This window comes from Coenobita brevimanus, chromosome 60 (assembly GCF_032717465.1).
Source record: "Coenobita brevimanus isolate Jiangsu-jjx chromosome 60, ASM3271746v2, whole genome shotgun sequence".
Lineage (NCBI taxonomy): Eukaryota > Metazoa > Arthropoda > Malacostraca > Decapoda > Coenobitidae > Coenobita > Coenobita brevimanus.
The window spans coordinates 2,072,882-2,085,828 of record NC_137013.1 but is presented as its reverse complement, the minus strand read 5'-3'; the positions used below and the strand labels follow the sequence as shown (position 1 = coordinate 2,085,828).

Here is a 12,947-nt window from a genome sequence, read left to right as displayed (position 1 = left end):
CTATCTTCCTTAAGATCTTTACATCATCAGCAAACAGAGTCGCATAACTGTTCACTCCATCTACCATATCATTTACGTAAATCAGGAACATTACTGGCACCAACACTGAGCCTTGAGGGACGCCACTTGTTACTTCCCTCCATCCAGACATCTTTTCCTTTATTACTGTCCTCATTTGTCCGTCTCTCAAAAAGTCTCTCATCCATTCCAGAAGTTTTTTCTTTAGTCCTCCTATATATTCTAGTTTCCACATTAGTCTCTTATGAGGTACCTTGTCAAAGGCCTTCTCTAAGTCTAAGTACACACAATCCACCCAACCATCTCTCTCCTGTACCACATCAATCGCTCTTGAGTAAAAGCTCAACAAGTTTGAAACACATGACCTTCCACTTCTGAATCCAAACTGACATTCAGCCAAAATATTCATCTCTTCCAGATATTTTATCCATCTGTCTTTCAGGATTCTCTCACACAATTTTGTGACCATGCTGGTTAGAGACACTGGTCCATAATTCAGGGGTTCTTCCCTGTTTCCTCCCTTGTAAATTGGTACCACATTTGCCCTCTTCCATTCTTTTGGCACTTTCCCCTCTTCCAGTGAGCATACAATTAAGCTGTGAATTTTATCCGCCAGTTGTTCTCTGCATTCCTTCAGTACCCAATTAGAAATTCCATCAGGTCCTGGGGCTTTCCTTACATCTTGAGTTTCCAGTAATTTATACACTTCCTGCACCTCCACTTTTATATCTTTCATCACCGGAACATTTCTAATCACTCCCTCCCCTTCCACAAGCTCCTTTTCTTTAGTGAAAACTGACTGGAAACGTTTGTTCATTATTTCTGCTTGCATTGCCGCATCCTTAAAGACCTCTCCATCTACTTTCAGCTTGGTGATTCCTTCCTTTTGTTTCAGTTTGCCATTAACAAATCTATAAAACAATTTGGGTTCATCCTTGCATTTGTCAATTATACCTTTTTCAAAATTCCTTTCTTCTTCCCTACGTATTCTTGTGTATTCGTTTCTTGTTCTTTTATATTCTTCCTTTGTTCTGTCGTTACCTCTCTTTCTCCAATTGTTCCACGCCTTATCTCTCTCTTTTTTGGCTATCATACACCTTCTATTAAACCACTCCTTTTTCCTGTTTTCTTTCCCTCTTACTCTTGGTACAAATTTTTCCACTCCCAAATTATAAAGGTCTAGAAAGATATCCCACTTCCTCTGCATCTCTCTTGTTTCTCTGAATTTTCTCCAATCTGCATTTTCAAAAAAGTTTCTCAATCCTGTAAAATTTGCTTTGCCAAAGTTGTATCTTCCCTGTCTATGAAGCTCGTCTCTTGGCTCGACGTTTCCTATTAACATCTGGAACTCAATGACCACGTGATCACTTTTTCGCAAAGGACAGAGATATTCCAATGATTCTATTATATCGGGTTCTTTGGTGAACAGTAAATCTAACCTTGCTGGTGTGTCCTCACCTCGAAACCTTGTCTCTTCTTTGACCCACTGCGTCATCACATTATTCATTATTATATTTAATAACATAGTACCCCACGAATCCTCACCGCTTCCCGAGTACCATTCCTCCCAGTTCACCTCTTTACAGTTAAAGTCACCCACCAAAATTATATTATTGCTTTTCTCAATTATTTTTTGCAAGTAGCTAGCCATATCTGACAACATCTCATGGTATTCGTCATCCTTCCATGCTCTCGTCTTTGGGGGAACATACACTACCGCCATATCTCTCTTAACATTCTCTCCAGTTTCTAATTTCATATATATCACTTCAGCCCTGCCTTCTCCCATTTCCACAGTATCTACATTTATGTTGTTCTTCACTGCTATCATCACTCCTCCTCCCTTTTTTTCTTTTCTGTCTTTTCTCCACAGTTTGTATTTACCATCTCCCAAATGAACAACAATATCTTCTCTTAATATGGTCTCTACAAAGCACATGACATCAGGTTCATGTTCTCTCAAGAAATCATTAATTTCGATCCTTGTCGATATGAAACCATCAACATTAGTATATATCACCTTCAAATTATTTTTGACATTATTAATACCCTCTTCTCTCCTACTCTCTGTCCGTACCACTTCCTCAACTTCTGATCTTTCACAACCATCCCCCCTAGTTTCCTTCACTTCTATTTCCTTAAATACCATTTACTTACTTTGATATCCAATACTCTCCAAAAAAAAGTATTACGTTCTTCCTCTGTCCTCTTATCATTTTTTTCCTTTACTTCTTCCTTTAATGATTTTAAAACTTCTCTTTCTTCTTCATTCAGATCTTTTCTTATTATAATATTTTCCATCCTCGCCTCTTTGCTTAATTTCCAGGTCACTTTAAGTATCTCATTTATTACACTTTCTGATGTAAACTTGACTCTCATTGGTCTTGTTTCCCCTTTCTTATAAGGCCCTATCCTCCTTACTTCCTCAATTTCTTTTACCCACTTGTCTCTTTCGGGGTCAATTTTGCCTAATATTCCTCTCACCATGTTCGTGTCTCTCTCGAGTCTTGCGAACCTAACCTTTTCTTCCTCTTCCCTGTTTCCAAATACTACCATACATCTGTTCCTTTCTACAGTTTCTCTCACTATTTTCTCTTTTTTCTTCAGTATTTTCACTACATTTTCTTCCATTTCTTTCTTGTTCATTTCCCTTTCTTCCTGGATGGTCTCTCTTAAGCTGACCACTTCTTTCTGTTCTTCTTCTACGTGTGCCCACCTTGCCTTGTGTTCTTCTAATACATTACTCACCTTCTCCGTTTTATTAGTACTCTCTTCAAGTTTCCTCCTCAGTTCAGCATTTTCCCTCTTCAAATTCCTAATCTCTTCATTGGCTGTTTCATTGGACTGGATTAGACTCTGTATGGTGGTTTCCGTATTTCCTGACACATCCTTTATCACTAGATTCTCTACTTTTTTTTCGAGTTCACTAATCCTCATAATTAATGTTTTCACCAGGTCCATGACATTAGTATTAGCATCAAATCCTTGAAATTCCATTCCCTCATTGTTTACATTTTCGGCCATGTTTAACGTACCGGTAAAGTACCTAAACAGCTGTTACCGAATAAGCCACAAACATTCATGTATACTATTGCCAACAAATCTTTACATTTTTGGTAGTCTGCTAACTTTCATTATTTTAAATTTAAAGAAAGACCCTAGGAGACAGGACAGACAAAATTCCTGAAACTACTCAAGGTTAGGAGCGATGCCTGGGACGTCCTCTCTCTCCGGCTGTTCTTGTGTGTGTGTGTGTGTGTGTGTGTGTGTGTGTGTGTGCCTGCTTGTTACCAAAATATCTCAAAATCAAGTGGACAGATTGTATCAAAACTTTGTGGGAAATATCCCAGGGTATTTGACTTGTTTGTTATTAAATTTGGCAAAGCTGCAAATATATGCCTTTGATTGCTGGAGGATGGTGCAGGAAATATACTCCCTAATTTTTTCTTTTAGTTTGCATTATTCACCATGTTCTATTGTACCCTCAATGAGGAGAATGGCTGTTTAAAGGGTGACTATTAGAAATTCTTCAGAGGCCTGTTGTACTCAATGACCATCACCAACATAATATCCTTGACATCAGGCTTCTGAATGGTAGCATGATATTTGACCTAGTGGGAGTAAACAGGGAAATCCTAAGACCTTTTTTCTATTTTGGTGAAGCTGTGTTGATATGCCTTCAATTGCCAGAGGATTACTGATCTAGTTTTTTTAGCGATAACATGTGACATGCATTCATGGGCAAATACTTTGGCTTTTATTATTGTTATTACTGTCATCGCTATCATCTTGACCTGCCCCGTGCCAATGCCGTTTTAAAACGATCTGATGTAATTGTGCGCTTAGTGCCAGTGCCATTTTAAAACGGTCTAAAATGAAAAACTTCACTGTGACCACATTTTTCAAGATTCGCGGGTAAAAATTGGCAGATATGAATGGTAACTGGTCCTCTACCATCCCCCAGGCTGTCAAGGCCATACACTCACTCGCTTCCCCCCTCGTGCTCGCTCTGCCTCACTCTGCCTGTGTGCCTCACCCAGTGCAGCACATAGTGAAGGCATTTTGTAAATATTTTCATGTAAGTGTAAGTTGTAAATATTTTCTTGTAAGTGTAAGGACTATATAGTGAAGTCAAGTTGTAAATACCTTCTTGTAAGTGCCAGGACTGTACATAATGAAGTCAGGATGTACCTATCTTCAAGTAAGTGTAAGATAATGCATTCACAGTGAGACAGACACGCAAATTGTGATAGATGCTGAAGTAATAAGTAATCAGAAAAGTGCACTGAACATTGCTGTACCTTCCCACATAAATACCTGAGTATACCTTACGTAGGAAATGGCTTTCTCTCACGTACGTGGTGAGCGTGAGAGAGTGGCTATACCTGTGGACGAGTGTGCTGGACTGAATGAAACCCATTTCCGAGCCTCGGTCAGCATTTTAATGGCGAAATTCGTTGTTTCCACATCAAAATCTATCATTTTAGCCAAAAAAAAAAAAAAAGGTCGAAAAATGGCCGGCACTGGGGTGACCCATAGGGCTAAAAATAGCCGGCACACGGCGGGTTAAATATCAGGACCAACTTTCTGAGCCCTGGGCTCCTATGATTCTCATGGGGCAACATAGGATTGGATGATGGATGGATGGATGGATTAGTAGTAGTAGTAGTAGTATGATCTTTTACATACACATTGTACAAGAACTGGGCACCACAAATGGAAATTCATTTCCGCCATAGAAATCCACAAACTCAAAAAATTACCCTTTGCAACCACAGGTCTGCAAACTTTTAAATTTGTGGTTCCACAAATTCAAATGCAATCACAAACCATTTGTATCCCTTTCAGGACCATGGCATCAGTTTCACTTTATTCTGGATACCATTAGAGGATATTTGTGAGTTTAGGATGATAATTTTTGTAATCAAGGGGTTAAAAATCATCTCTAGTTACTGCTAACAATAGGTGACTTTATGAAGTATGGAAATTGTAGAACTGAATGGAATATATATAGTAAAACTAAAATATATACAGTAATCTCTCAGTTAGCAAGGGCTGCATTCCAAACCCCCTCGCTAATTATTGAAATTTGCTCATTCTTGACGCCTTCCTGAAAATGACATTTACTGGAACCACTGATTCGATGATGCATTGGCCAGAGAGAAACATTTCTTGTTAAATATGTTTCCCTGTTGTTTTCAGCTGTTCAGCTGTGCCAACTTTTGTGTGATTCATCAGTATAATGGTGGAAAGAACTCCTAAAAGTTTAACTAAACCTGACCTAACCTAGTTTAACTATACTGTACCTAATAATTTAACAAAACCTAACCTAACCTAGAGTTGGGAAATTGGGATACGAAATCCGCCTTTGAGTCTATAGAGTAAGTTTCTTCCATTGCACCAGAAACAAACAATCGTAGGTGTGGCTTAACGGCTAAACCCCCTCAATGGCTGTGGGTTCAGAAATTTGGATGTACCCCTGGCCGGCCCTAGAATGATTTTTAAAGAGTTCTAAAATCAATATTTTTTCTGCAGGCATGAAGAGAATCATTTGGGGCACCTAACAACGCATTTTTTAGCTTCCAAAACCCATCCTGTGATTTGCTATGATTCACGGAAGAATTCATAAAATTACGGTGCATGTGCCATACGGGCGAAAACGTTCTGCATCATACTAGTGGAAACAACCACTTTCGATTATTATTGACCAGTACATTTAATTACAGTGGTAGGTGGAGGTGCTCACCATCCACTCACTCAATGTAGTGCTGCTCTCGGGTGTCTGCCCTTTCCTCTTCTCCCTCCTTTCCTTCCTTCCTCTTTTATCTTTCTTTTCTTCATTCTTTCCTCGCCCTTCTGCCTGCAGATGACTTTACACTCCCTCTTTTGTCTTTCTTTCCTTCATTCTTTCCTCTTCTTCTGCCAGTGGGTGACTCTACACTGAGTGTCAAGCCAAATTGTTTCCTGTACACCAGGAAACCATTTACTATGCTGGATGGTAACCACATAACCATATTATGGCACCTGGTGGTTTAGTGGGTATAGTAGGACTCGCGCACGTTTGCGGCTGTGGTGTGGCCCGCACCTGTGTACAATGGTGCCACGTTTCCCCAACTTGCGATGTGAAATGGAAGCTATTTATGTACAAGGCATCACAAATTCGATAAATTCAGATGAATAAAACTTACACTTGTGTATTTTGATGGATGAATCAACAGTAATCTTATTATGCATAAAATATTTATATAGTAACACAGAAACATGGCATACATATTGTACAGTGTTGCTAAAAGAAATTGTAGTCACTTTTAATGGTTTTTAGCATAGTTTTAGGGTGGGTAATAATATCACAATTATGGATATAAGATAATGAGCCTGAAAAAAGAAGAAATATGCCAATATCCAAAGTAAAAGAAATAATTCATGTAATTCTTGTGAGTGGCAACACTTACACACCCAGTCTGGCCTAAGGTAAAGGTAAAGTACGTACCTCCGTAGACCCAACCATAGCTTGTACAGGTGTTGCTAGGGAAAAATGCTCACATTTACTGGCATTTACCATAATTTTAAGGACGAGGAATAATCACATTTATAATCATAAGCTAATATGTAGGACAAAATAGTAGGCATATGCCAATACCGAAGTAAAAAAAAAAAAAAAAAAACATTATTCACTCGCGAGCGGCAACACTTTCACACCCAGTCGGTGAGAGAGCGAGAGAGAGAGAGAGAGAGAGAGAGAGAGGCAAGAAAGGGGCATGCATTGAATGCATTGTCGGCATCACTAAGTATAACAAAACCAAATTAACAAATGAAAGCACAATTATAAATAACTTATAAAAGAATCAAAAGTACTCAGGGTGGCTCACATTTCCCGCCAGGAGAGAGAGAGAGAGAGAGATAACGGTATAGAAAACGTGGTAACACTGTACACAGGTGCGGGCCACACCACAGCCGCAAACGTAGGCGAGTCCCACTATAACTGCTGCACTCTAATAGGATTGAGCCGGTGAAGGTTTCAATCCAAGGGGTGGTTAGGGTTATTGCTCACGTAATGCCACTCAGGGATGAGTGAGGCTTGTCACTCTCATCATAAATGTCACGACCAACATGACTAGCCCTGGCTCCTACGCTTCTCATGGGGCAAGGTAGGATTGGATTATGGATGGATGGATGGACATTTAATTACGTTTATGAACACTGTTATTTCGCTATTGACAGAGTTAGGGAAATAACAGAGGAATTGGTTGGAGGAGAACAGGGAGGCTTTGGGAGGGGGAGACGTTGTGTAGATCTGATATTCTTTCTTAGATCTTTGGTGGAGGAGTTTCTGGAGAGGGAAGGGAAGTTGTGTGCGGCCTTCGTGGATTTGGAGAGGGCTTGTGACAGGGTGGATGGACAAGGCTTGTGGAAAGTATTAAGAATATATGGAGTAGATGGGAAGTTGTTGAGTGCTGTGAAGAGTATGTATGATGGTGCTAAGGCTGCAATGTGTGTGGATGGTGAACTTAGTGGGTTTTTCTCCTTGAGGGTTGGGTTGAAGCGGGGATGTGTCATGTCTCTGTGGTTGTTCAATCTGTGCATGGATGGGGTGATGAGGGAGGTACAGGGTGGGGCACTGGATGTTGGAGTGGCCCTGGTGAGAGAGGGTAGTGTTTTGGGGCTCCCTGTGCTGTTGTTTGCGGATGGTACTGTGTTGTTGGGTGCATACGAAGGGGAGCTGCAAGGCTTGGTGGATGAGTTTGGGAGAGTGTGTGGGAGGCAGAATCTGAAGGTGAATGTAGGGAAGAGTAAAGTCGTGGTCTTTGAGAGAGGTGAGGTCAGCGAGTGTACAGTGGGGTTAGATGGTGAGGAAATGGAGAATGTGAGTGCATTTAAGTATTGGGGAGTGTGATGAGTGGGGGTGGGGGTTTGGAGGGTGGGGTGCTTGAGGAGGTGCAGCAGGGAAGAAAGGTTGTTGGTTCCTTGAAAGCAGTGATAAGAAACTGGGAAGTGAGCATGGAAGTGAAAAAGTTACTACATGACAGTACTGTATTGTGATACCAACTCTAACGTGTAGAAGTGGGGCTTGGACGTTGCTGGGGGGACACAAGTCAAGAGTGAGAGCAGTGGAAATGAGTTATTTGAGAGGAGCCTGTGGAGTCACAAGGAGAGACAGGCTGACAAATGAGGATATAAAGGAGCATTGTGGTGTGGATGTGGATGTGATAGGAAGCGTTGGGAGAAGCACACTGAGGTGGTTTGGCCATGTGGAGAGGATGGAGGGTGAGAGACTGGCAGGGGGAGTGTGTGTGGGTAGGGTGGGGGGGGAGTGGGAGGTTGGGGGCCAGCAGTGAGATGGAGGGATGGAGTGGAGAGGTGTATGAGAGAGGGGGAATGAGTTGGGAGCGTGGCAGTGAAGTGGCGGAGGACAGGGCAACGTGGAGACGATTTGTTTGTGGCCATCCCGTAAGAGATTAAGGTGTCTGGCAATAGATAGATAGATAGTTTATGAACACTGTACCATATAGGAAATTTTGATGAACTGTTATTAGTAGCACAGATCAGAATGAATAATAAATGAACCTCATATAAAGAGGTGTCTATACTATAACTAGAAGAAGGGTAAAAGATATACATGGTAGCATTTACCCATCAATATATGAGATCCAAATTCGTGACTCTGCTGTGGATTTTCAATTTAAGTTTTCTGGGAAGATGAGTATTTTCCCGAGTGGATATCGTTGAAACACATGGGTGTAGCTGGTGTTTCTTTATTAATGCTCTGTCTCTCCATACATACTAGATGATACCAGGGAGATTGGACATGTTCCACGGTCTGGGCAAGGCTTGAAAAATACTCAAAAACCAGACAATGACCATTCAGGACCCAGTCTCAGAAGTAAAATACTATGCTTGACCTTGGCTGAAGTTGACTTCCAGACTTGGACCCCTGAAAGTGTTAAAACCTTCAGGTAGTTTCAGACAAGTTAATAAGATGAAAGTATTATACTTAAATGTGAAAAATAATCATCTTCATAGGAGTTTTTAACAGAATTATATAATGCAGCTACCTCTTTGATCACTCTAACCTTTATTTGTTAGGGTGATACTGCATAGAATAAGAACTTATTGCCTTATTTCAAAATAACAAAACAGTTTTTAGTATTAGAGTGGTATATGTGACTGCCCAGTCTTACCTAAGAGTGGTAAGCTGCTGACACAGCTGTTTTGCACAGCTTCTCTCACAGCTGCTCTGTACTTTTCATAATTCACAACTTTCATGGAATATTTCACTTTCAAAACATTACTAGCATAGGCTCACTACCATAAGAAATACCTTTAGGGGATTAGAAATTGATGCACTAACTCATAATGGGGTTAGGAGAAAGAAAAGCTCCAGGCAAGAGGACATGACCTTGCCCTTGAGGAATCAGAACACAGAGAGAGATTATTTCTCCCCTCACAAAGCGCTCAGCCTCCCCATAGGGACCCTTTTGATAAAACGACATATGACATTTCCTTTTGGTAATGTGGATAAGTATCACAAAATATATAGAAACTCATTGGTAACGTATCAGTCTCAAGCTTCATCATTCAACCGAAAAAAATAAATACTGAATTGATGTAAAGAATACATATCATCATGAAACAAAGGTATAAAAACATGGGATATTATAGTGTAAGGAGTAAAAATATTATTGGCATTTATTTTCAACCTGTACAACATTATCAGATATGCTCTTCTCATGCTTCTCAGATATTGGCAGTCATGTTGTATGTCAAGGATGTGTTTGAAAATGTCACAACTTTTCCCATATTCCTTTTGCTACTTTAAACTGATAGTAACTGGTAATCTGCTTTATAGATAACATTGAAACTTTTACAGCAATTATTTCTTTTGTAACTTAGTATAGACTTGACAGCAAATAAAATGATGGAAGAGATGACATGGAAGAAGGTCTCGCTGTACCTTATCTTTGCCAACCTTTTTGTTCCCATACACAGATAGCCAAATAATGTGCTGGTTAGAGGAGATAGCAATTGGGGAGGATTGGGACACGTGTGAAGTTCGTGATGATCCCCTTCTGGACGCCACCACCCGACTCCTGCTGGCTGCCATCCTTACACACACTGGTGTTACACAGAACAACCTTGGGTATGTTGGCATTACTGTTTGTCTCTTGATTTTATGTGATAAGTGACTGAGTTGGATGGATTAATTACATTACATATCAGGGCACATTACTAGGTTTGGCATCCCTTTATGAACTTGTTTGTCAGTGGATTCAAGGGGAAAAAGAAATGTGTGGTAATCATAGGGCCATTTGTCCAGACGGAATTTAAGGATCAAAGTCAGCTAGTCCAAGCAGACTAGTAACCAAAATATACTAGTCCAGCCAGTTTTAGTAAATGTACCAATAATTGTGAACTAACTATAAAAGTGTTACATTGTATTGCAGTGTTGATTTATTATTCATATAGCAAAGTTCAGTTTTGGGTTACATTTTATCAGAACAGTCACAAATTTTCACTTTTACACACAATGATACATCTCAGTAATTAGTAGTCTTATAAAAAACATCTTCACAGTCCTCCACTTCGGTCTTGTAATCTGACTCATAATCAGGGTCTCCAGCCTGCTGCACCAGTCTGTAGTTCATTACAGGTGGTGGTGGCTCAGCTGCTTTGTCTTCATCAGCCACAACTTCTGTTGCATATTCCTGATCCTGGATGCCTTCTTCATCATTTGGCTCCACGTTGCCTTCAGACAGTACTTCCAAAACATTGGCAGCTGACTGGATATCAGCTCTGTTGGCATTTGAGCCAGATGCTCCTGTTTTGGATGTGCAGTGAACCAAAGATCAGTTGCTTGATCAAGGTTGAAGTCCTTGATGCTTGACCTCTCCAGTTTGATCATTGGGAAGTTGGACAAAGTTTTCAAATGTGAGTTCTCCTGTCAGACTTGACCAGTTTCATGTATGAGAATCTCCTTTCACATGCTGTGCTTGTGGCAGGAGTTTGAATATCAGGCCACTGCTTGAAGTTGGCAATGGATGTTGTGAGAATCAAGCCTTGGTTTGTGTCTTCCAATCTGGTCTGAAGCTTGGTGCACAGAATGTCCTGAAGTTTCTGACTGTCAGTAGCAATGTTTCTATATCCAGTAAATTTGTAAACATTCCTTGTTATTGGTCCAGCAGAAGGAGCTTGACTGGTTTCATACTGTGAGAGTTTCTTCAGAAATGGACCATCATTCTTTGCTAATGTTTCAGTCCTTGACACTGCAGCTTTGATTGTGAGAGAAATATCTGCTGCTACTGAACCTTCTTCCTGGAACTTCAGGCTGACCTTTTGAAGAATTGTGAGGAGGTCATGCATGAGCAGTGCCATTGACACAATGTCACGGGACCTCAGAAGCTTCAGAAATCCAATGGCCTTGGACTTGCTCCCACTCTCCTCACTGGATGTAGCAAGCTGATCAAGGTGAAGTTGAATTACAGAGTATCCAATGAGAAAGTTGCTCAAAGCTCTCAAAGTGTGAGTGGCCCATCTTTTACCTCCAGTCCTTGGGGGGATAAGAATCTTCTGACCAAGGCACATGTAAGCATTCTTCAGTTTTGCTCTGTTGACAGCACTGTTTTTGTACATCTAATACAGTCCAGACAGCATTGTCAGGACCTTTTCTACCAATGGAACTTGCTTGATTGCCTCCTTGTAAGCAAGCTTAAGTCAGTGTCCAGAGCACTGACATGGAGTGGTGGCTGGTTGTATAGCTTGAAGTTGTGCACTAACAGCATTGTTTTTGCCCAGCATGACTACAACACCATCAGAACCCAAAGCAACTAGTTTGCAGGGAAACTCTGTCCAGTCACAAAAAGTAGCAATAGCCTTTTGAATTGCCTGCACATTTGCTGTTGAAGTCCCATGTTGTACCTGGCAGCAGCAGATTAAGTTTGTTGCAATTTTTCCTTCCAGACATGTTTGTATCTACACATCTTGTTGTCCACAACTGAACTGTTAACACTTCCATCAGTTATAACTGACACAAAGATGCATTTTGCCAGTTTGTTGCAAATCTCTCTTTGCTGAACATCAGCAATGGCTGAGCTGAACTCATGATGTTTGTGCCTGTTTGTGGTGTATCTTTTTTCAGGGTCCAGTCCTTTTGCTTCATTTGCTTCATTCATCCAGACATAGTCATGTGCTGGTCATCCTTGGATGCTGATTGCATGGGTTGTCTGAAATAGGATTGCAAGTTTGTTGTATGCTGCCTTGTTCAAGCTCAGTTTGGCTTTGTATGCTGGTGCTTCTATAGGGTTGCTTTCATGTGCAAATTTGTTGGCTGCATACAGGTGTTGGTGGCAAGATGCATGGTACTTGGTGGTCTCCAGTTGAAAGTTTGAGCATCTTTGGACAAAAGCATTTTTTCACTTCTGGATCCAACCTTCATACACATATCACAGTACATCTTTTTCTCTCTATTTTCACCTTGATGCAGGTTGAGCCAGGGGTGATTCTTTTTCCATTCTTCTTTTAACTGCCTTTTTCTTTTCTTCTCTTCATACTCCTGATATTTGGCTCTTGCTTCCTTGGGGGTTTGTTTCCTTTTTGGTTGTGGTTATGACACATTTCAGGTATCTCCATATGCTGAAGCCACTAATCCCAGTGTAGTAGTACTCAGCAGTGAAAGCTCACAAGCAGTACTGTGTCCTCAATAATCCTTTGCAGGCTGGAGTAATCCTGGTGTCACAATCCCTGGGCAATATGTCCACAGTATTCTGAGCAATCTTCACTTGCTGAAGTAATCCATGCAGTAATCCACAGGATGAATGTGCAGTCCTTTACCCCAAGATGTGTATTCCATGAGCTGCTCCAAACAACTGGTGAAACTGGTCTTTGGAGTACTAATATTTATACCCAACTTTGGAACATTCTGGAAAAGAATTAGG

The 12,947-nt window shown here is 40.7% G+C and overlaps 1 protein-coding gene across 1 annotated transcript in view; it reads left to right on the top strand.

Annotated features, from left to right (window-relative positions):
- Positions 1-12,947, top strand: part of LOC145403091 (putative E3 ubiquitin-protein ligase HERC1) — a 597,230-nt gene that overhangs the window by 277,602 nt on the left and 306,681 nt on the right. The window contains 1 exon segment of the mRNA XM_080274923.1: positions 10,006-10,156. Coding sequence (XP_080131049.1) covers positions 10,006-10,156 — 151 coding nt within the window.